The sequence below is a fragment of the Cygnus atratus genome, chromosome 2, assembly GCF_013377495.2.
Source record: "Cygnus atratus isolate AKBS03 ecotype Queensland, Australia chromosome 2, CAtr_DNAZoo_HiC_assembly, whole genome shotgun sequence".
NCBI classification, from domain to species: Eukaryota; Metazoa; Chordata; class Aves; order Anseriformes; family Anatidae; genus Cygnus; species Cygnus atratus.
This window is the reverse complement of record NC_066363.1, coordinates 62,375,074-62,401,325: the sequence shown is the minus strand read 5'-3', so window position 1 is coordinate 62,401,325 and position 26,252 is coordinate 62,375,074. Positions and strand designations below refer to the sequence as shown.

Sequence of the window (26,252 nt, the reverse complement as noted above, 5' to 3'; positions counted from 1 at the left end):
ACAACTATAATCAAACTTATCCACAAAATAAAGAAGAAATTCTTTTTCCACATTCATTTAATCATTCTTTCACAGAGACATCTAATGTGGTTGCATGACAACATTTTTGGTCCCTCCCTAAAATTTTTTGGTAGCATCTGTTGTGCAGTGGAGTGTTTCAGTATATCTAAAACCAGAAATCATAAGAGCCTGTGTAGGTGAAGTTTCTGCAGCTTCAGGGAAAAAGATGTGGACGTCTAGCAAAGTAGGTATGACTTGGGGAAAAGACATTGAAAGACTCATTTTAAGATGATGAAAACCTCAGTTCAACACTATTGGTGCTTCCCAAGTTCTCTACTGCTTAACTGCAGAGAGGAGCTACCAGCATTAGCAGTAGTTTTTAATTGAAGATATCTCCTGGAGAAAAGCGAACTCAAAATATTTACCATACTCAGAAGACTACATAAATCCAAAGAATAAATAATAAAAAGAATAAATACAACTCCAAGCTAATGTTAAAAGTACAATTCATTTCAGATGCACTTTTGATTCTGTATCCTGTAACATCCTCATACATAAGCTGATGATGTACAAGCTACATAAGTCAATGATGTGGACTGAAGACTGGTTGAACTGGCAGGTTCAGAAGGCTGTGGTCAGTGTCACAAAGTCCAGAGGGAGACTTAGGTACACAAGTAGGGGGTCAGTACTGGATCCTAGCTTCTTGTTTATTCAAGCAACATAATAGTGTTTCAACATTTAGTGAGGATACAAATCAAATTTTAAGAACAGCATCATCCATTGCTTTCTTCATGAATAAAAAATAAGAATGAAATGGCATTTGACTTAACTTTCCAAACAGGTATTGTAGTGAAATTTTTAAAAAGGCAGAACTGTTATTTCCACAGTTATGACCAAGAATGCAGATAGTTTCTTATTTTAAATGGAATACTCTTCAAAAGCTACAGTAGGCAAAAAGTGACATTTCAGTATAGAAATATGCAATATATTCACGTGAAAAAGCTGGTGGTTGAAAAGTGACAGATAGCAACAACTTATCTATATTGTTAATTAAAATAATGGTGCTAAAATATTTCTATTGCAAAAGCATTATTTGCAAATTCCCAAACTTCACAGAATCTCTTGACTTGTTTGCAGTCTTAAAATATGCAGAACCAATCCATCTTTCAAAAACACATTTAAATATTTACTAACAGTAGTATTGTTGATGGTCAGTCAGCTGCACTAAACAGAGTTAGTTCTGAATTTGACAAGCAATGTAGCTTCTGCCGAGATCATCATTTTTTATATTTTGAAAGGTTTCTGCCTACTTGATTCTTTGGTAGCTGCCCATACTAACAGTTCAGAAAAATGTTGCACGATAGCTGTATGGCAAAGGAAATCATACTCAGTTGTATATAAAACAAAAAAATTAAAGTAAATCCTGAACTGAAATACAAGAACTCTTGGGATAATACAACATTTGCTTCTCACACTTCTAAGAATATCTATTTCAATCTTAAACAGACCACAAGATCAAGACATCAGAGGGAAGCAAGAGGGACAGCATATTTCCTTTTAAATATGGTTTGATTGCTTGGAGACTAAAATTCAAAAAATAAATAACAACTAATGAAATTATGATATTTATATTTGCGTTCCCTCTTATGGTTGTAAATAAGCTTTCTGGCAAATCCATATGGTACTTGTCAGCCCATTCCTCCAGCTCGACAAGATGGCAGCCCTAACCTCTTTGTATTTGTCACTTCCTACAGTTTGGCATCATCCTTGAATTTCAGGACATTTATTCTCTCTTATGGTCCAGCTCTTTGATAACAGTGTTAAAGAAATATTGGTTCCAATATCAGCTCCTGAGGAATATCACTTATCTATGTCTGCCAGTTCGAATCACCATTAACCACTACTCTAAAAGCCTGACAGCTCTGCCACTTTGCCACTTTTTCCATCCATCTTGTAGTTCTTAATTTTTTTTTTTTTAAATCATGGGTAATGCCTCCATACCACAACCCCCAGATTTATTGCTAGGCACAAAGATTCAGAAGGCCTAAGAGCAGACCTTATCATTTTTAATAGAGAAAAGATGAGGCAAAGCATGTGTTGAGCTCCTTCATCTTCTGTTTTGGCACATAGTTCTGGCCAGTAGTTGGCATATGATTTTCCTTTTATGTCTGACGTATCTGTGAGGGTCTTTCTTGTCCTTCAGATTCTCTGCTAGTAGAAGCTTTAACCAAGCTTATATCATCCTGATTACATCCCCTGCATGCCCACTTGATGTTTCTGTATCTTTCCTTGGTAGTCTGTCTTAACTTCCATCTCCCATATATTTCCCTTTTCCATTTGAACTTCATTAGTATCTACTTGTTCAGTCAAGCTGCTTTCTGCTGCTTCTTGAACACTGATGTGAATTGACCTTGGTCTTGGAGAAGGTTATCTACAAAGATTCAATAGCTCTCCAGAGCACTGTTGCCCTTAGGACTGTCTCTCATAGGATCCTGCCTAGCAGTTCCTTGAACAGGGCCATCTGTTCTCCTGAAATGTACAGTCTTCATTTCCACTAAATATCTTCCTCACTTCTATCAGGATCTTAATCTATACCATCTCATGGTCACTGCAGCCAATGTCTGCAATAGTCAATGTCTGCCATTGTCTATTACTTCTCCAAACATTTATTTCTTATTTCTGAGCTATGAATTCAGCAAAGCTTCTTGCCTACCCAGCATGTCTAGCACCTGTATCAAAAAAGTTCTCCCTGATGAACGCCAGCAACCTTCCAAGTTGCTGAAGTCCATTGTGTTGCCCTCCCATCGGTCCTCCATTAGGAGGCAATAGGAAACTTCTATTTGTTTAAAAAAAGGCTCTATAGCAAATGTCTACCACAACATCCCTGGCATTTAGCATTCATCTGAATTTGAATAAACTCAGCATGCTGGTTTCATGAGAGAGCCATGTGTATTCAAGCTGTTCCTCTGTGGTGAACACAAACCCTTCTTTGTCTTTTCTTTCTTAAGAGCCTGGAGTCATCAAATGTGACAGGGCAGCTTTGCAGGACTGAGGTACTACATCTCTAACTGCAGTGACGTCTTAGCTCTGCAACTGCACATCTGACTTCCAGTTCCTCCTCTGCTGCCCAGGCAGTAGGTGTTTGTGGATACACACTTCAGATGGGCCTCCACTCATTGAACGTCCTTTAAGGAATTATTAAGTCATCCTCCTTTGTGCACTTGACCCTTAACTCCTGTTCCATCATTCGATTGCAAGACTTAGCACCTATCCCTCAATCTAGGGCTCAATGAGGTTAACAAGACTCTACTGCCACTTCGGAAGGTGGACTCCATCTCTCCCCATCAGCCCTCATTCCTTTAAGAGCATCCCATGATCAAACCCGTGCTCCAAATCTCTTCTGAAAATGGAGCAGGTTCATCAGACTAACACCTACTTGCATCAAAATAAACATCACATTGAAACTACTGGAGGGAATATTATCTTGCTCTAGCAGTACAGTACAGACTAAACTGAAAGAACAGATTAGACTGAACCAAAGCAGGGAAGAGCCTGGCACTTGCAAGACAGCATAATCTACCTTTGATAAGCTAGCAAACTTATTTTAATTGTATAAATATGTAATGCGACCATAAACTCTGCAGGACACAGTTTGCTTTTTACAGTAAAGGCAATAAAAATCAGACATGACTACTTTTATTTGTTTACATACTAAATGACAGCACCAAAATATGCAATAATTACTGAATATGAACACATACTTGTAACTCTCAACCTGTTGACAGGAAGACACCGTAATGAAAGAATCTGTCCGAGAGCTGTAAGTCAATGGACCAGGCAGAAGAAAACCAGGTAAAAAACGCCCAAAAGCATAGCTTTCCTGTTCAAATAACATTAGCATCCCATCCATGGACTGTATGCATATCAAATCTCGACCTAAGAAAGGAAAGAAGAGCAAAGGAAAGAAAACACCATTAATGATATAGTTTTAATTCTGGAATTGTTTAAAAAACAATATATTTATCAGTGCAATTTTAACAAGACAAATTTTAATTTACACAAGTGTTCACTATGAGGAAGAACACTAAGTATTCCAACTTCAGTATTAGCTTAAAAAGATTATTTAATTTCAAATCAAAATTTCTGGTGTTACATTCTCAGTTTAAAGAAATGTTTCAATACTCCTACAAAAACTCTATATCTTACAAGCAGTTGTAGCAACTGTGGGTTAAAAATAAATAACCTATTCTATTCTTTCAAAAGTAGTTAGAACAGCACAACAAGTCCTACAGATACAGTCCATACAAACAGTATGATAGTAATGTTTTCCACACTCTGCATTTTCTTTTTTTTTTCCTTCTCTTCAAGGAAATTAAAAACAAACAGATCCACTCCATTTGGTACAAACAACACTAAAATTGAAGTGAAAAAGTCAGCTTGGAGCAAACGAGTCCAAGCCCTTAACCAAGCCTTTAGCCAATAACCCCAAGACATGACTTACCACATCTCAAGTACACCAAGCTAAATTCAAAAGTTTCATTTTTAAGCCTTCTGAGATCGGAGGCTGATTATGGGTTTTACATTTCATATCCAACTGCAGTAATTCAAGCAAACAATATTTTCCATGTGTTTAAAGAGAAAGCCATACCAATAAGACTAACACCTTGGAACAGTTGAATGAAGTGTCTCTCCTGAATTCAAAGACAAGCCCCTATCTTGCAAACAGAACATGAAATACTGTAATTCAACATGAATCTATTCATCCACATTAAAATACTCCACTGTGTCTTAGGAGCTTTAGTATATGCATGCAGGACTTGAGCAAATTCTATGTTCACTCAAGCTCCATCCCCAATCCCTTAAGATTGTTTTCTAATAGAAGATGAGCCAAAACAAAAATAGGCTAAAAGCTTCACTTTGTTATACTTAAATAATAAAGTTAACATCAAGGTCAAGGAGATGCTATTCAATACCTGAAAAAGCAACAAGTGTAAAATACAGTGGAAATATTGTTCATTTTGACTGCAATACTTCCTTCATAGAATCTTTAAGTACTTGAAAATAAATAATAGTGTAATTGGTCAGAGGTTCATCATGTTACTTGTCCTTGGGATTAAAAAAAAAAGAATAATAAAAAAAAAGGAAGGTAAAGCACCTGGATCCTTTTCATTTGCCCCTTCTATCCCCCCCCGCCACCATTTCATGTTTTCCCATATCCTAAAAATCAAATTCTCCCATCCTTCTTTCCAGATTCTGAATGTAATTCACTCATGTTCTATCAAACCTGTTGTGAATATCAGCCATTTGCTAGGAAGGACATTCGACAATGTAATTCATGTTGTTCATGTGGTGGAAGCTGTTCAATCTCTCAGTTGCTAGTGAAAATACTTTGACTTTTCACAACAATTTATAGATAGAGTAATACAATTTCAAGAATTTGATTTCACAAGTGCTTGTACATGGTTGAAATGCTAAACATAACACCTGTTTCTTGCCTAATGTTCCACACAAACCTCTTCTGAAAACCTTAGAGGTCATTCCCATTTAACGGAGTTTTGTTGGTTTGTCTGCTTGAAAACTCCTTAAGTGAATACATTTGGAAGGATAACATCAGCTGCCAATTTCAAATGCTTAAATTGTACTTTAGCAAGGTAGTAATAGCATTTTCATTTGATGAATTCATAAATCAAAGAATAGAAGAGAATTTTATTCAACATTTTATTCAAAAATCCAATATTCCATATTAAGCATGAGAGTGAAGTACTCCATTAATCAACAATCTTTGGTGGCTTAGAAAAAAATTTACCTGAGAAAACAGTGAAAACTTGCTTTCCTACATTGAATTATGTCTGGATCTGTACTGATGAACAAACATGTCAACAAAAGCAATTCAACATGGAAACCACTGAGGTACTGATCAAAAGTACTCATACTGAGATTTTGCCTGCTATTGATGTCAGCCAGTTAGTACATCTGTTTGTTGATTTTTTTTTCTACTACTGCAAGTGAGAAAATGTAAATATATCATCTTTATAGCAGCTCTTTAAACCATTGGCCACTTGTCACTAGCAACTTCAGTACAATGATTAAGTCTCAAAGTTTGATCTATAACATTTTCAAGTTTGTTTCAAGTTTCCAAATAGAAGAGGAAACATTTAAAGTGTACTGCTATGTGCAGATTAAAGTCATACATCCTTCTAGGAAATGCAAACTCTTTACCTCTGTTAACAGCATAAAGTCAATGAAGAAATGTTTCCTGTGACTAAATGCAATCATTTTAAGCGAATTATGGGTTTGACATATAGATCCCCTAAAAGCATTTTCTAAACAGACCAATTGTTTTAGAGCCATGATTTTCCTAGGGTTTTCTACACAGACTTTTTAAATTATAAAGCACAGTCTACGGCTTCTGTTCAGTCTTAGAATTTATTGTTTATTAAATTAGAAACATATTCTACATTATATATACACATTAGCTATGCATATGTACACACACCTCTTAAATGTGGCTAGCTAGTATGCTTCCTCTGAAATTTGTATAAAGCAGCCTTATTAATAGTCTTTAAAAATCATTTCCCCTCTTAAGTATTATTCATAGGACAGATTCCAGAATTGCTTGATTTATTCACAACTTGTAGCCGACATTCTGCAGTTGAAATATGTGGTACTCAAGAGGTTAAAGCAACTACTGATCATAGTCGGAACAAACATTCGGTTTGCTCCTTATACTGTCTCTGAAGTACTAGCCAAGAGCACTGCAATGATTTTACTAACACAATTCAGAAATTAGTCAGTGAAAAGGATTTAAGTAAGTACCTTATATATATTTCAATTAAAATAAAGCAAAATGCATACACGAAGATGAAGATTATTTAGTATTAGGGTTCAAAAAATTCTTAATGTCCTTTTTGTCACATTAACAGATGACAATATCAAGTATTATTAGTATAAATAAAAAAAATGTATTTATAAGAGAACTGTAGTAACTATACATGCTTAGAGTATCACTTGAGGCTCAGTAAGGCTGTGAATAGGCAAATGGACAAAGCCAATCTAATGCTCTGCTAATACTACAAGGAGCAGTCCTACTCACCTCCACCCCTCCAAGCTTCCAATTCCCCTTTCTCAAGTTATGTAATTCCTCCTCATTCCCAGACGAGGCCTGGTTACTTACCTGACTGCTGTAAACTAACAATAGAACACCTTCCAGAATTTATAGTAAAATATATATTAAATCATCACTCTGCATAAATAAATCCATCTAAGCTTAGCAACTGCCAGGCATGACCTGGAAAGCTCCGTGATGTAACTCTGAGGACTACGGTTCAGGGCACACTCCTTTATCCTGTGAGGAAGGGGAAGGGCATGAGGAAGACTGAGTGGATCCTTTGGGCCAACAATCAGTTGCACTGCAGGTATCGGGACCTGTTTTGAGTTCGGTTTCTAGTACCATGGGACTCTCTTTGAGGACTGACAGCTGTTTTGAAGAGATGGGATGCACATGACTAAATAAGTAAAAAGTATCTTTGCCAACAAGTTTGCCAACCTGGTAAGAGCAGCCTTAAACTAGGAATAACAGGGGGGAGAGATTCCACAACACTTGAGTGAGGAAGTGGTGAATGCAGTAGGCAAGCGAGGAGCTCTGGGGTGATGTGAATAGAAGGGACATAGCAATCAACAGAATAGGGCTGAAAAGGAAAACAGTGAAAGTTTCCATGGCCTTTTCAGGTATCTCTCTGAGATGTCTCTGAATTACTACACACATCACAGAGAACAAACAGAAGGAATTGGAAATCCGAATGCAGTTACAAGGCTAAGATCAAGGAGACGGAGTGATAGCTCGTGTGACTGGAGTGCTAAGATGGATGCATCCAGGCTGTTCAGGAAACAGAGTTGTTGTAGGTTAACACACCTAGCTGCCAGGCCAAGCTGGTCTCTCACTCCCCCACTTCACCAAAACGGTGAGAACGTAAAATGAAAAAGCTCATGGGTTGAGATAAAGTCAGGGAGATCACTCACCGATTACCATCACAGGCAAAACAGACTCGATTTGGGGAAGACTAATTTTATTACCAACTTAAAATGAAGTAGGACAATAAGAAACAAAACAAAAGTAAAAATACTTTTCCCCACACACACCCCTTCTTCCCAGGCTCAGCTTCACTCCTAACTCTTCTACTTTCTCCAATCCTGATCAGTGCAAAAGCTATGGGGAACAGGGCATGCAGTTGGTTCATAAACACTCTAAATGCCACTTCTTCCTCATACTCTTCCTCTCTTCCAGTGTGGGGTCCCTCACACAGAATGCAGTCCTTCACAGACTGCTGTGATGTTGAGTCCTTCCTATAGGCTGCAGTTCTTCAAAAATTGCTCCAGCAATTGGTCCTTTGAATGGAGTGTAGTCCTTCCCAGCATTGATCCACCACAAGTCACAGGTCCTACCAGAAAATTTGCTAATGCATGAGCTCCTCTTCACTGGGCCACATCTCCTGCTGGGAGTCTGCTCCTGTGTGGGGTCTCCCTGAGTGGTAGCTAGCTCCAGTCAAGGCATATCCACATGCATGGGGTCCTCCATGGGCTGCAGTGTGGATATCTGCTCTCACGCAGTCCTCCACGGGCTTCAGGTGGACAGTCTGTGCCACCATGGTCTTCTTTGTGGGCTTGTAGTGCCTCCTCTCCCTCCTTCTTCACTAACCTTGGTGGCTGCATAGTTGTTTCTTACTCTTTTCTCTCACAGCTGCTTGTCCTGGTTTCAGCTAGGATAGAGTTAATTTTCCTCCTAGCAGCTAGAGATGCAGGCATCGACAAAGCAATTGGATATGGAGTACCACCTTACAGCCTCTGGAGGCATCTCCTGTCAGCTGTGAAGGAAAGGTATCCCTTCAAGGAAGAACTTGTATGTCTACTAGGCAAGTGAACAACTATGGAGAAGGGAATCCTTTACCTGAGGGAATTAGCTGTATGAGAGGTGATTTATAGGGACCTAGACAACGAACAAATATCCACAGATCCAGATGAAGTCAAGTGTACACGACCCATGTGGCGGAAGTTTGTACAGAGTGCACCATCATCATATGCCAGCTCATTGGCAGTAATGGCCTGGAAAGAACATGAGGAAACCACAGTGGATGAATTGACTACACAAATCTGGCAGTACGAAGAAAGTCTCTCCTCTTCCCTTCAGGCCTGCATCTCAGCTGTGGAGAAACTTTTTGAAAGTATCCATCAACTAAAAGACAATACTTTGGAGAAACTTTCTGAAAAGGTCTACCAACTTGAAGACAGATTATTTTCCTCCCCACCTGTACAAACCAGTGTCTGCCAACTAAAAGAGAATACTTTAGAGAAACTTTCTGAAGAGGTCCACCAACTTAAAGAGAGTTTATTTTCTTCCCCACCTGTACAAACCAGTGCCTCAGCTATCAGGGGTAAGCATCCATCCGTGCAAGGAAGACGATATGGTGGGTACACACCCCGCGCCACCCTACGGTTTTACCTACATGACCATGGAGAGGACATGAGAAAATGGGATGGAAAATCTACTGAGACCCTAGAGGCACAGGTACACGAGCTGCAAAGAAAAACAAATTGGGAAAAAGGGGTTCTCTGAGAAGCTTGCTGCTCCAACTTCCAGCAGGCAGTCCTTCAGACACAGAAATGAAGATTCTGACCAGGATTAGAGGGGCCCTGCCTCATCCAGGGGGAGGAAAGGGACAATCAAGTTTATTGGACTGTGTGGATTTGATGGCTTGGCATGTCAGACGCACAGAAGTATAAGGCTTTAGTAGACACCGGTGCACAGTGTACTGTAATGCCATCAAGCTATAAAGGGCCAGAACCCATCTGTATTTATGGGGTGATGGGGGGATCCCAATAGTTAACTGTATTGGAGGCTGCAGTGAGTCTAACTGGGAATGAATGGCAAAAGCACCGTATTGTGACTGGCCCGGATGCTCCGTGCATCCTTGGCATAGACTATCTCAGAAGAGGATATTTCAAGGACCCAAAAGGGTTCCGCTGGGCTTTTGGCATAGCTGCCTTAGAGACAGAGGACATTAAACAGTTGTCTACCTTGCCCGGTCTCTCAGAGGACCCTTCTGTTGTGGGGTTGCTGACGGTTGAAGAGCAGCAAGTGCCAATCGCTACCACAACTGTGCACCGGCAGCAATATCGCACCAACCGAGACTCCCTGATTCGTATCCATAAGCTAATTTGTCAACTGGGGAACCAAGGAGTAATCAGCAAGACTCATTCACCTTTTAATAGTCCCATATGGCCAGTGCGAAAGTCTAATGGTGAGTGGAGACTAACAGTGGACTATCGTGGCCTGAATGAAGTCATGCCACCACTGAGTGCTGCAGTGCCAGACATGCTAGAACTCCGGTATGAACCGGAATCAAAGGCAGCCAAGTGGTACACCACAATTGATATTGCTAATGCATTTTTCTCCATCCCTCTAGCAGCAGAGTGCAGGCCACAGTTTGCTTTCACTTGGAGGGGTGTCCAATACACTTGGAATCAGCTGCCCCAGGGGTGGAAACACAGCCCTACCATTTGCCATGGACTGATCCAGTCTGCGTTGGAGCAGGGGGAAGCTCCTGAACACCTGCAGTACATCGATGACATCATTGTGTGGGGTGACACAGCAGAGGAAGTTTTTGAGAAAGTGAAGAACATAGTCCAAATCCTTCTGAAGGCTAGTTTTGCCATAAAACAAAATAAAGTCAAAGGACCTGCACGAGAGATCCAGTTTTTAGGAATAAAATGGCAAGATGGACATTGTCAAATCCCAATGGATGTACAAAACAACAAAATAACAGCTATAACTCCACCAACTAGCAAAAAAAGAAACAAACTTTCCTAGGTGTCATGGGGTTTTGGAGAATGCACATTCCAAATTACAGTCTGATTGTAAACCCGCTCTACCAAGTAACCCATAAGAATGATTTCGAATGGGGCCCTGAGCAACAACAAGCCTTTGAACAAATTAAGCAAGAAATAGTTCATGCAGTAGCCCTTGGGCCAGTCCAAACAGGACCAGATGTAAAGAATGTGCTCTACACCGCAGCCGGGGAGAATGGCCCCACCTGGAGCCTCTGGCATACAGAGCCTGGGGAAACTTGAGGTTGACCCCTAGGGTTTTGGAGTCGGGGATACAGAGGATCTGAGGCCCGTTACAACCCAACCAAAAAAAGAGATATTGGCAGCATATGAAGGAGTTCGATCTGCTTCAGAAGTGGTCAGTACTGAAGTGCAGCTCCTCCTGGCACCCCGACTGCCGGTACTAGGCTGGATGTTCAAAGGAAGGGTCCCCTCTACACATCATGCAACTGATGCTACATGGAGTAAGTGGGTTGCACTGATTACTCAGTGGGCTTGGATAGGAAACCCCAGTTGCCCAGGAATCATGGAAGTGATTATGGACTGGCCAGAAGGCAAGTACTTTGGGATATCATCAGAGGAGGAGGTGGCCTGTGCTGAAGAAGCCCCACTGTACAACAAGCTACCAGAAAATGAGAAGAAATATGCCCTGTTCACTGATGGGTCCTGTCGTATTGTGGGAAAGTATCAGAGATGGAAGGCTGCTGTATGGAGTCCTACATGACGATTGCAGAAGCTGCTGAGGGAGAAGGTGAATCGAGTCAGTTTGCAGAAGTGAAAGCCATTCAGCTGGCTTTAGATATTGCCGAACGAGAAAACTGGCCAGTTCTCTATCTCTATACTGATCCATGGATGGTAGCAAATGCCCTGTGGGGCTGGTTACAGCAATGGAAGCAGAACAACTGGCAGCGCAGGGGCAAAACCATCTGGGCTGCTGCATTGTGGCAAGATATTGCTGCCTGGGTAGAGAACCTGGTTGTAAAGGTACGCCATGTAGATGTTCATGTGCCCAAGAATCGGGCTACTGAAGACCATCAAAACAACCAGCAGGTGGATCAGGCTGCTAAGATTGAAGTAGCTCAGGTGGACCTGGACTGGCAACATAAAGGTGAATTATTTATAGCCCGATGGGCCCATGACACCTCGGGCCATCAAGGTAGAGATGCAATATACAGACGGGCTCGTGATCGAGGGGTGGACCTCACCATGGACACTATAGCACAGGTTATTCATGATTGTGAAACGTGCTGCAATCAAGCAAGCCAAATGATCAAAGCCTCTTTGGTATGGAGGACAATGGCTGAAATATAAATATGGAGAAGCCTGGCAGATTGATTACATCACACTCCCTCAAACCCGCAATGGCAAGCTCCACGTACTTACAATGGTGGAAGCAACCACTGGATTGCTGGAAACATATCCTGTGCCCCATGCCACCGCCCGGAACACTATCCTGGGCCTTGAAAAGCAAGTCCTATGGCGACATGGCACCCCAGAAAGAATTGAGTCAGACAATGGGACTCGTTTCCGAAACAACCTTATAGACACTTGGGACAAAGAACATGGTATTGAGTGGGTGTATCACATCCCCTATCATGCACCAGCCTCCGGGAAAGTTGAGTGATACAATGGACTGTTAAAGACTACACTGAAAGCAATGGGTGCTGGGACCTTCAAAAACTGGGATACACATTTGGCAAAGGCCACCTGGTTAGTCAACACTAGGGGATCTGCCAACCGAGCTGGACCTGCCCAATCAAACCTGTTACGTACTGGGGAAGGGGATAAAGTTCCTGTAGTGCACAGAAGAAACGTGCTGGGGAAGACAGTTTGGGCTACTCCTGCCTCAGGAAAAGGCAAACCCATTCGTGGGATTGCTTTTGCTCAGGGACCTGGATGCACTTGGTGGGTAATGCAAAAGAATGGGGAGATCCGGTGTGTACCTCAAGGGGACTTAATACTGGGTGAGAATAGCCCATGAGCTGAATTGTATTATGTTAATTATTATATAATACTGTATGTCATCATTACCATGATTGCTATATGTCAATGTCCTATTAATGGTATCACAGTAACAGCCATGCAGATAATAATGAACAAATTTTGATAGAAATGGACAAGCACAGAGATGTGATGGAATGAGAATGGGCTGCAACATGTGACAATCCAACATCACACACCATCTCTTCTGCCCTGAAGAACTGCTGTGACAGATGGAGCCCAAAGTCAGTCGCGGACTATGCAAACTCAGTGGACATTCTGTAGACCATAGACGAAAATGGTGATTAATTAGACTGTATTGGAAAGGGTGTAACCTGAGCATGACATAAATTGTATGGAATAAGGGGTAGATATATGTCCTGGTTTCAGCTAGGATAGAGTTAATTTTCCTCCTAGTAGCTGGTAGGATGCTATGTTTTGGATTAGGATGAGAAGAGCGCTGATAACATGCTGATGTTTTAATTGTTGCAGAGCAGTGCTTACACCAAGCCAAGGACTTTTCAGCTTCTCGCTCTGTCCTGCCAGCGGGCAGGCTAGGGGTGCAGCAGGAGCTGGGAGGGGACAGACCCAGGACAGCTGACCCAAACTGGCCAAAGGGGTATTCCATACCATCTGGCGTCATGCTGAACAATATATAGGGGTGGCTAGCCGGGGTAGGGGGGACGGCTGCTCGGGGATAGGCTGGGCATCAGTCAACGGGTGGTGAGCAATTGCATTGTGCATCACTTGTTTCATACACATTTACGTATGTAAATGTATTTATTATTTATTACGTATTTACGAATGTACACATTTGTACACTATTAGTAGTACTATTATCATTATCAATATTATTATTTTCCTGCTGCCTCTGAGCTCTGCCCTGGTCTCTTCGAACACCCCTGCAGACTCTTCACTACCACAAACAACCTTGCCAGACAAACCAAATACAACAGGCCAGGATGGTGAGGGGCAAGTTGTCCTTTAAGTGAAAGAGCAGCTGGAAGGCATGGTCATGATGGGGAATTTTAATCACCCTTACACCTGTAGGAAAGATAACACCACAGAACATATGAAATCTAGGAGTTTTTTGTAACACAATTCAGGTGACCAAGGAGCCAAAAAGGAGAAGTACTCTGCTGGTCCTGACACACAAGCAAGGAAGGCTGTGAATATTGGGAGGCAGCCCTGGCTACAGCTACCATGACATGGTCAGCAGGATGCTCAGGATAAGTTCAGGAGCATATAAAGAAAGAGCTGGACAAAAGGAAAAAAAAAATAGAGAACCACAACTCTGCACTTTAGGAGAGCAGACATTAGCGTCTTCATGGATTTGTCTGGAAGAACATAACAGTATGTCTTGGAGAAAAGGAGGTTCATAAGAGCTGGTTGATATTCAAGGATCACATCCTCCAACTTCAAGAATGGTCTATCCCAGCAAGAAGGAAGTTAAGCAAAGGCAAGCAGCAATACACCAGCATGGATAAACAAGGAGTTTCTGTTTAAACTCAGACATAAGAAGAAACCGTACAAGAAATGGAACCAAGGTTACCCAGGAGGAATAGAGATACTGTCCATCCATTTAGGGATGGTGTTAGGAAAGCAATAGGCCAGTTGGAATTGAATCTGGCAAGGGATGTGGAAGACAAGAGAGGAGTCCACAAATACATAGACAGCATAAGGAAGATGTATCTACCGGGCCAGCCATTGCCGACTACACTTAATTCCAGGTACTCTTCACATGCCTGGAAGTGGCTCCCAGGGTGAGTTATTCCATCACCTTCCCAGGAGTTAAGGCGAAGCCAACTGGCCTGTAGTTCCCTGGGTCCTCCTTGCCCTTCTTGAACGTAGGGATGACATTTGCTTTCCTCTAATCTTTGAATACTTCTATCCAGCCCCCATGATCAAAGACTATAAAGACTATAATAACATTTGCCAACTCCCTGATAAGGGTATCAACTTGAAAACAGAATTATTTTTTTAAAGGTATAATCGGATGCATTTGTACTTTGTTTCTTAAGGATTCTTACCTATTTATCTAAAGTAAGAAAAGATGAAAGATAAAAATGCACAAAAAATTTAAGTTGTGCATAAAGTAATTTAGAGTCATGAAAAAATTTAAACAGTAATTACATTTAAACTTTTGCCATATTGCTAATCTACTGTTTTAAAGTTAAAAATGTTGTTTGATATATAGAATATAATAGTTCAGTTGGAAGGCACCTACAAAGATCAAGTCCAACTGCCTGACAACTTCAGGGCTAACCAAACATTAAAGCATGTTATTGAGGTCATTGTCCAAATGCCTCTTGAACACTGAGAGGCACGGAGCATCAACCACCTTTCTAGGAAGCCAGTTTCAGTGTTTGACCACCCTCATAGTAAAGAAATTGTTCTGAATATCTACTCTGGACCTCACCAACACAGCTTTCCCACGTGTCCTATCACTCGTTACCAGGGAGCAGAGACCAGTACCTTCCTCTCTATTTCCCCTCCTCAAGAAGTTGTAGAGAGCAATTGAGTCACTCCTCAGCCTCCTTTTCTCCTACCTGAACAACCCAAGTGTCAGACTCTCCTCACAAGACAAGCCTTCCAGTTCTACCAGTTTTGTTGCCCTCCTCTGCAGGCATTCAAGGACCATCCTTTTTAATATTATGGATCCCAGAACTGCACACAATATTCAAGGTGAGGCTGCACCAGTGCTAAATACATCAGCAGAATCACCTCTTTGGACTTGTTGGGTACGCTGTGTTTAACACACCCCACCATGCAGTTTGCCCTCCTGGCTGCCAGGGCACACTGCTGGCTCATGCTGAGCCTGCTGTCACCAGCACCCCCAGGTCCCTTTCTGCAGGGCCGCTCTCCAGCCACTTGTCTCCCAGTCTGTACCTGTGTCCAGTATTACTCTGTCCCATGTGCACAATCCAGTTTTCCTTCGTTGAAGTTCATGTCATTGATGATTACCCAGTGCCCCAGTATATCTAGATCCCTCTGCAAGACCTCTCAGCCCTCCAAGAGAGTCAACAGCACCTCCCTGTTTAGTATCATCACCGAACTTGCCAAGGATGCATTCCACTCCTGCATCCAGATCATTGGTGAAAGTTCAGTAAAACTGAACTGGCCCTAGAATCGATCCTTATGAGATTAAAAATCATTAGATTAAAAATGTATAATCATGAAATTAAGATGTTTAACTGTGAGATTAAAAACGTAAAAGACATTCAATTCTGAAGCGAGTGCCCTTACTAGTACAAAAATCTTGTATTGTACCTTTCTTAATAGTTAGCATTCATTTTCTGGTGCTTCTGTTTATACTAATGGTAGCGAGAAAATCTTTAGACTGGCTTCCAACCAGGCTTGAGAAGCTTGGCTAAAATATACAGTTTAGTTGTAACGTCTATTCTTCTGATGACATTTAAGATCCAAATATATTAGAGCAGATATTATAATCATATGCAGCAGTGATAATCGAGCAGACATATTACAATTCCAATAACAGATAAAAAATAAAGGTCAATAGAGGTGTCACTGCTTATGAAATGAGTAGTAATAGCTTCTGCTCTCATGTATATTAAGAGATATCTAAGTTATTCTTACTAATTTTGTTGCATCATGAAAATGATTAACAGTAGAAATAGAAGTATAGCATCTTCTTGTAATATATATGAAGCTATACATCAGACATGGGAATATTCATCTTTAGCATTCATAATGAATCCCTAATCACACATGTTGTTAAAATATCTCGTTTTAACAGTAGTGATATGACTGAATGATGACATAACGTTACAAGTTCTTTAGAGCATTCCAATGATCTACAAGCATACTGTAGTACTGAACCATACTGTCTGAAGAAACAAATATATGGCAGGCACTGAAAACATATTTTTACCTAACTAAAAAAAAATTTAAAAATCACTCTCATTGCCTTTAAGAGTACAGCATCATTTCTTAATATACCTACCATTTTGTTGTTCATATTTATGTTGTTTCTACTCACTAATTTTTATATTTGGATTTTAACTAAAATCAAACTCCAATTACCCGAACATTACATGTAAACTATAATTAAAGAAAAATAAATTGTGTATGAACCTTTAATTTTCCAACTTTTTATAGGTCATCTTATTTCCTTTGGCCATTTGTTTTTAATGTGTAGCTAGTGAATAGGGTTTTTATGTTTCACTTCAAGAAATGCAGTCTTCCAAAAACTCAGCCAGAAATGTCCATTTCAAAAAAGCTTATTGCAGCCAGTTGGCTTTGCCAGTGACATATTTATAAAGTGAAAATATAACCCATAGTGTTTTCTGCAGATCAGATGGAATCACTTAGTGTACTCTACATAGTTTCAGCAGTTTGTGCCTCAAGAGGAATGTCCTTCAGCCAGCAAGTGTTACTTTTAAGCACAAGTCCAGCTACTGTTGTTTTGTACTTTCATTATTCTAGCGTGATATGAATACATTTACGTCACACTTTTTTTTAAAACCACAATGTATTTTTAGAGCTATTGCAAAGCCAAAATGAGAGGCAGGTTGCAGCTTTTTGAAATAAGCTTCTAATTAAAGCGATTTTGGAGCTAAGATTTTGCATGTTAATGATTTCCTCTGCTCTGAGCCTCCCCTCTGGCACCAAGTCAATTTCATAAAATGTACATTATGTAATCACAAGGTCTGAGCACCATGTGAAATCATGCAATGAAAACTACAGCATCAAATGGGATAAAGTAGAAATCAGAACAAGCTTCATAAAGCTACAACTTTTAAAGAGACGTCAGCAGAGATAATTTTACTGCCTTCAATGGTAATCATAAACTTTGGTCAAAACCCTAGCATGAAAGGAAGTGTCAATAAAAATAAAATGAAAAGAAATTGGCATTTATAAGACACCCATAAGCCAAAAGCTTGTCCTTTAATAATACATGGGAAATGCTTTTTTAATTGAAGAAAAGATAAATCCACAGCACATTGACCAGTGAAGAGATGCACACAAACTATATTCACACACACTGGAATAGAAATCACTGTCCTGACCTGACACAAGCAAATACTTTTTGATTTTCCTTCATCGTTGAAATTTACCCCCCAACATTTCTCCCAGCATAGAGAACAAAGTCTCCTCCAGTTCAAATCCATTTGGAGAACTCAGCTTGCCGCTGAGCATAGCTCCCGAAACAAAACAGATTCAGGTCAACTGTGAGAAAAGCACTTCAGGAATAGCTTCTGACTAATGGAAAAACCATTTGAAAATATGTTGGGCAGTTCTTAAAACAACGTATGCCTAGTAAAAGGCAAGTCTTAGGTTACTTCCCTAACCCAAAGCAGGAAGCACATGTCAACATACATTCAGAAAGAACACTGAATTGACTAGCTTGGTGGTCTGGTGGCTGCTCACTGCATTACTACAGAAAGGATCAAAGTTCAGGACTTCAGCTGCAACCGTTCATTCTAGACCAGAGGTTCTGACAGCACTGCCAAGGCAGTGCAATACCCTGTGTAGATATAAAGAGGAAAAGGAAAAATGCCCTGCATCACTCAGTGATGATGCATGTATCCATCCCAAAAGATGTAAGAAGGGTACCTGTGTCCCAGCTGAGATTGACTAAGTGCTTTTCTGCTGGAATTGAAAATTGCTTAAACAAGAAGAAAGTAAAAACAGAGAAGTTGACAGGAATTTAAGAGAAATTGTATAGAACATACTAAATCCTTATTCTACTGATGCTAGTTTTAATTATTTTCTAATCCCTTCCAGATATTAAGGTATTGCAGTAAAATGCGTTCACAAGTCCCAACATAAGAGATGTTCTCTGCAACAGCCCAGTCTGCATGAAGTCTCCCTGGTTAAGGCACAGTAAAGTATGTAGTCCAAGCTGCTGTAAGGAATTGATTTTACTTATCTCAATCATTACATTGTATTCTCTTTACCTAACCCCTTCAGATTTCTGACTGCCATAAAGTGAATTCTAGATGGAAAGTGAATCTTGAACTATTACAGTTTCTCCAAAGGCCAAATCAGGTAACTCAGACCTCACTCACATAATCAATCCTCTAGAGACCTGTGATACGCTCCTTTATTCTTGATCTGACTTTTACCATAGAAGATGACAGAGACAAGTTGTACAGAAAATGCAGCACGGGACTGATACCTTTAAAGCTCATATTGACCTGAGGTGGTGTAAGGACCCTTAGGAAAAACACTAGTATGGTTCAAAGGAGCACAAAAGACTGGTATGCAGTATAGAGATCCAGAAATATCATAGATGCAACATCCAGCATGTTCATTGCTACTGAAAGAAACCTGGTTATTTGGCACTGTTTAGACATGAGAGGTAGCGTCCTCCCCTAAACAGATTCTAGTGCTAAGATTTATTGCAAGCCTCATATTAAGAAAGAAAAAGTGCATTCAAGAATGAACGTTTCTAACCCTAGTGCAAGTAGTCTTAGAAAAAAATGTTCAGACAGTTGTGAAAGCAGCATCACAGAAAGTTTCTTCTTTTTCAGTACCGCAGATTAATTATAACTATATAATCAATTCAAGCACATTAACTACAAACAGTATAGAGTGGGTCTTGAAGAGAACATTAGCTGTGTATGGGAGAATGGGTGTATGCATGGATCATCATTACTCAGGCTGCATCTATGAAGGGATGGTAAAAATCTTTCTTTAAATTCAGTTTCTTGCCTTAACTTGTTTAATATAACTACTTTTCAAGACCAGACAACTACAGACATTTACTTTGAAGTGCCTGCATTCATAGAGATGTTGCAATATGGATGTTATAGGCTTTTTTCTTAAGAAGAAAAAAAAAAAGGGGGGGGAAACAAATTTTCAGCTGTGAAACTTTCCAATGTGTCAAGCTGCCGTCATCTGAAGTTATACATTATACATTGTATTTATACTATGCAACATCTTACTGAACTAGTAAATCTGCCACAAAGAAAAAATGGAATAAAGACAAATACTGTCAGCAGTTAGCCCTTCCATATCAATAGGCTTTAACTGAATGCATTTAATGTACATGGATTTTTTTTTAATGAATCACAAATCAATAGCAGACCTTTCATTGAGCTCAATAAAGTTGAATACAGGCCTTATTTTGCAACATTTTCAATGCAAAATTATCGGTAGGATCAAAAAACATCAACAGGATCTTAACATGACAACAAATTCATCTTCAAAATTTTTATCTAAGCCACAGACATGTAGTATTAGAACCAATCAGTACAGCAGAACTCCCACCAATGAAACCCAGGAAACTTCCTTATCCTCTCTACTTCTCCATTTCCATTCTCCCCTTAAGTAAGCAACTTGAATATTCCTAAGCACTTCCCAAAGCACTCTGATTCCCTACTACTTTTTTAAGATAAAGATTTAATGAAAATACTTCCCAAAGAATGCTGTCCCCAGTAAGGGAAGTCACATTCACGGAACTCATTAAAGATAATTTATAACAAAGTAACATCCTGAAGCTTAAAATGCAAAGCCAGGAATTTATTTTTACATAAGTTTAGGTGGAGCTCCTATACCTCTTCAAGAAGTTTCAAATAGCCATTTATGTTTCTAATTTTAACTGGATCAAATAAATATCTTCAAAAACCTCCAATAAAATACAGCCACTTTTCATATTCAGATCATTTGTCTGTACATATCCTAGACCAGTAATAACTGACACACAGAAAGGACTAATCTTATTTTGTGGTCTTTTGTGTATTATATTTATAAAAGGGAAAAAAAAATCACCATTTGTTTCATTTTTCCTGTATTTTAAAACAGCTAGAAGTATACAACAAATAGCTACATGATTTTATTATTTTACCATTAGCCTTGCAAAATATTACTTTCATAAGTTTGATGTTTTGTTTGTTGGTGTTGGTTTTGTTTTTTGTTTTTGGTGGTGGTGTTTTGTATTTTTTTTAAAAAATAGATGACGTTTTCATCAAGTGTTTTCACACAAATCACACAGTGAAATATTTGAAAATCAGTTGTCATACTAATCTGCAGAATACATTTTATTTCTGTCATAATCTTCCTTGTCCTTTTTATTCTCTGTAGTCACCAAATAAATTTCTGGGGGTTATTCATATTTACCCCTATTTGTTTAGCCAGGCTCATAACTAGACTCAGTTGTGTTAAAGAAATGTGAAAATTGAGCAAGGCTGCATCATTATTTCCTTCAGTTATGAATGCTCTCATCTGATGTGACTTTATACAAAGGATAACTGAACAGGCAGAAAGCACAGCACTTCATGTTGAAGTTACAGAACATTAATTTTAATAAAAGAAAATCCAACAGCTTAGAAAAAAATCTTTTTGGTCTACTAATCTTTTTTTTGTGTTGGACTGCTTCTTTAAACTCCTCAGGAATCTCCAATTTTACCTAAAATTTAAAATTTTTGGTACTCTAAATGACAGCTTTGTATGACACCTCAGCATTGTGTAGCTACTCAGCATGAACTCTGATTAACTCAAGTCTCACCAACCACAATTTGCATTTCCACCCAGGGGAAAACATGGCAGCCCCCTAAAAAAAAAAGTATATAAATTAAGTCTACCAAAATTTCAGTTCTTCAATTTCTGGTCATTTTGGATATGTTTTAAAAGTCTTGTTATTCTCCACACAGTTTTCTACAATTTTCATCAGTAATAAACCTATCAACAAGGACTAGAACAGTTTGTCAGCATGAGGTGGCACACCCCATGATCAGAACCAATTGGATATTGCAAAATTATAATTTTCCTTATAAATCTGAAATAAAATCACCTTGTCACATTTTTCATTGTTTACCTCCTCTTGCTAGCCTGATACCTCTCACTTTTGATACAGGCCAACAGTAAACAATGTCTTTGCTTTGCAAGTTCTTTTCTACTTGGAAGATACACTCAGACCTACTCACCACCACCCAAAATCTCCAAGTAAAGAAACTCTCTCTTGAATGACCTAGTAGAGTGATTTCTAATAGGTTTATTGGTACAAATAATTCTGAACAACCCCCAAAAAACTTTCAAAGTGCAATTAGCAGAAAGCATCATAGCCCGTACAAGATATGTTTCACCTCTTTTATAGAAAAAAAACCTCAACTAACAAGGGTTTGGTGACCTTCCAAATAAAGTTCTATAAGTTACAAAGACTTTTTCTTTTTGTAATGTGAATAGTCACAAATGAACGCTAGAAAAAATAAACAAAAGCTGTGTATACACATTTCTGAAAGATCCTTTGAGAAGATGAAAGACTGAGTACTTAGAAAATAAAACTGCATTCTTTTGGATGAAAAAATACAGGGCAACAAATGAATCTGATATAGACAAATGTATCTACATGAAATGTTGGAACATTTAATAAGAAAGTACATATGTAAATAATAAAACTGTACATAAAATATTTGAAGTAACAGAAAATTCATCATGCCAAACTATTTATTAGACAGGGTAATAATATATCCTATATTTTTAAACTTTAGAGACAGCATATCTAAACTTAAGTAAAACATCTGATATGATCTCAGACAATTGTCTCACAGGAAACCAGAGAATGGCAGGCAATAGCACTAAGAAGAAGAATCTGGGGATTAGAGTAGGATGATGAATTAAATATGAGTCAACAATATGTCACCAAAAAGACAAATGCAACATTGGGTCATTATTAATATACACGCGCTATTAAAAACATATGAGGTAATTATTGTTCTGCTTGGCACTGGATGATTCTTGGCAGTACTGCAGAAGCCATAACCCCACATGCAAGATACAAAACATTTTATACTACCAATGTACAATGACTGCACACATTTGGGTACCACATTTTAACAAAAGAAATTAGAAAAAGCATAGTATAAAAATCTATAAAACTTTTGAGAAAACAAGAATGATGTGGTCTTTCACTTACATACACAACTGCTCCCCAGGTTAGGTATTTCTACAATTGGTTTTACTCCATTTTAATTATAGTGCTCTGTTTAAATGAAATACGTGAAATAAGTGATATATTCAGCAATTTGTAATTGAAGCAAAGTTCTGGCGTACTGAATCAATGGGATTTTTTTTACTTCAGTTAGACTATGATCTTACTTAGTACCAGTTGAGGAAGGTGAAAGGAACCGCAGGGTAAAAGATTCCAGGGAATTTTCCTTGATTATTTTTGCATTCACACATTTAATTTAGAGAAGAGGCTCTAACTCCATTATTTGGAAAAAAAAGGCACTAACAGACTTCAGAAGTTATGTGAGGAAGCATTTAGAATTACTGATCAGTAGATTTATTTCATGAACAAAACTCCTGAAGAACAAGCCTTTCAAATAATCTCTTTATCCAGAAGCTATTTAACAGAAAGGTAATAGTTAAACACACTGCTCCTTAAGAGAACTAGCCAATAAATCAAAGTCCAAATTTATACTGCTGCTGTATTTAAACATAGTCATAAGAATCATTTAACCTTACAGCATAAAACTCAGCTGATAATTTTTTTTTCAACTAACACCTCATAAAATTCATTCTTGCAGAATTGTGGAAAAGTTAAGCACAGTCTACCCTTCTTATAAGGTTTCTTGTTACAAGGTTGCATGGTTTACACATATGTTGTATTTTATTATTAAAAAAAATCCTCCATATAGCACCCTTTGTTGCAACACTCAAACATACTTTGCCCCTAGGCCAGTGCTGCAATAAAAATAAAATGAATTCAAGACAATTTGCTGAGAAAAAGATAGGTTCAAGGTATTTTCACACTTTTTTTTTCCTTGTAACTTTTTCATGTCAGAGTTCTATTTCCCTTTTTCCCTGTTCCCTTTGCTATTGTTTTATTATTTCCTTTTATTGGTACAGTATCCACTAAATAGCTTTAAGTAAATCTGAACAATTCTAAGCCAATTTAAGGTATTGAGGTTTCAGATTAAAAAAAAAAAATCCAAGACCTGTGTATTATTAGGATATCCAATTCTAAATCATTTATCAACTCATTTGAAGAGGCTATATAAGAACAGGACAAATTCACTGATTATTTAAGTCTATTAGATGATGCCATCATATTTTGTGGAATCATACAAAATGGTAATACTGCTCTTGCAATGGAAGTTATTATTTATAAATGAATACCATTCAAAAATAATTCAGCAACTAAGAAAGCAAGGTTATTAAACTATGCTTTCTCTCTCTGCCACCAGATAAAATTAGTATTCTGTTCTATTAAAGACTAATCCAATAGGTTGTGTGTCCCACTGGTGAGCTATCAGTATACTGTTTCTTTAGTTCTTATGTGGAAGGCAACAACTGTCTCAATAGCATAAACCAAAAAAAAGAAAACTAGAAGGGTTGAAAATGTTCATACACCCACCTGAACATCTAACTTATGTCCCAGAGAATAATCATAGAACTTAGATTTCACCTGGGAAAGGTCATCTTCTGATTACAGCATATGATCATTCACACTTAAGTGCTTTAGCTCAGGAACCCTACACTTCATGCATCAGTCTTCAAAGTGCAGAATTTGGTATTAGCTCCTTATGCACTACTGTTGCTTCATACGTTAATTAACATCTGGTCCCCCCATTCACTAATGCATACCTGACCACATGAAATTTATGAGATAATCCATAGAGCTACCTAAGAAAGACAACTAGTTGAAGCTTATGTAAAACACTTTTTTGTTCCTTATACAACTTCAAAAGAAATCTCTTACGTAAACTCTCCTCAAGTGTAAGTCACATGGCTGACTCAAGACGGACGAGGCAAAGAACAAAATTGTGGCCCGATCTGCACACTTATTCAAAGCACTAGTAAGGACACTTCTTTTACTGCATAAGAGAATACCGTTTCTTATAAGTAGGAAGAAGCAGGCTACATATCGATAAATCTCACTTTTTATGAAGAGTGTATGAGTAGCATATTGACTCTTTCTCGAGTTGTAGAAGGACTAAGGTTAATGGCTATAAACTAGATGAACTGTAATCCATCCAACAGAAACTGGAAACATAGGAATAAGGGTGATTTTCCAAGTCACGGTGTCTTTCTCAGATTTCTCTAAGGGCAAGACAACATATTACATCTAAATACCCTCAACGTGAAGAAACCCAAGACACAGGACAGAGAATTTCTGTATGTTGTAGGTACATTATTAAGATGCCTGCAGTGCTAATTATACAAACAACACATTAGAAAGAGGTTATAAAAAGTGATAATAAAGTAATATGAATTTTATTTCTTTGCCCTGAGTTAAAATTTGGTTTTAATGCTGATATCCTGCAAATTCTCTACTGTACCAGTATGCAAATTCATCAAATTTATAAGTAACCAGTTCATAATTCTTGTTAACTGATTACCCATCTACAAAAAGTTTTATTATTACCACTTGAAGGTAGTTCACTGCTACTTTTTATATAATTGAAGCCAACACCAGTAAATTGAATAACCAAAATTTCTGCACAGCTAGAACACATCCAATTGAGCATTATTTTAATTAAAAGAACTAGAAATAAGATATAAAAGTTCCAACAAAGAAAAAAAAACATGATTTTGCTGAAATTGCAAACAAAAATCTAAGAATGGAAAAAAAACATGACCAAATTATATCAATCACAAAATGTAACAACTGGCTTATAATCTAATTGCTTTGTACCTACGTAGAGAAAAATCTACTCTTACTGTTTTGATAAACACAGTTTTAATTTCAACTAAGATTAAACAATACATAGAATATTGCTTAATAAGACTTGACTATTCCTAGATAATATCAGATTTATGCCTTCCTTAAGAACCGAACGGGAGGTACACTACTGCATAAAGAATAAGGAAAAAAAGGAATTCTCATCTAAAGCAATACTATATCCAATTCACTTGCTTCATTTCATTCCATTCTTTTAACAATCTCAGATTCGCAACTCATTCATCAGAATGCTCTCACACAAAGAATGAAGCTTTTCCCATTTTTTTTTTTAGTATGAATATTCATATACTTTCAGGTGAAATGATGACTTTCAATTCAGCCATACAGAGTTTGAACATTTAGCATTACTAGCCCAGTAAAACATTTTAATCTATTGTATTTACTTGTCTTTAAAAATCTTAGTATATTACAGAAGACATTTCATAGATGCTCTCCAGTATAAAAGTTCTAAACCAGCAAGCCTCATGCTACATCGAAGCGTGTGCACTGTTTTAAAACTTGTATGGGTGTCTCCACACCACAGAGCAACCACAGAAGTGTAAGCACATCCTTGCTTACAGTAGATAAACTCTTCAACTCAGATCTTTGATGGACAGGGTAATAAGGACAGAGCTTTGCATTTGGGTGACCAAAGATTGTACATGTGCCTAAAAAGCTCTGAAATTTTCTCACTTCTCTCCCAAACATGTAAGACAGAACTTATGTAAGACAGAACTATGCAAAACAACCTCCTGCTATT

General features: G+C 38.5%; 1 protein-coding gene across 6 annotated transcripts in view; it reads right to left on the bottom strand.

The window, feature by feature from the left end:
• The window catches only part of BBS9 (Bardet-Biedl syndrome 9), a 322,969-nt gene that overhangs the window by 283,209 nt on the left and 13,508 nt on the right, over window positions 1-26,252 (bottom strand). For all 6 annotated transcript variants that reach the window (XM_050709143.1, XM_050709144.1, XM_035552560.2 and 3 more), the window contains exon 6: window positions 3,762-3,936. In XM_050709143.1, coding sequence (XP_050565100.1) covers window positions 3,762-3,936 — 175 coding nt within the window. The remainder of the gene's footprint in view (window positions 1-3,761; window positions 3,937-26,252) is intronic.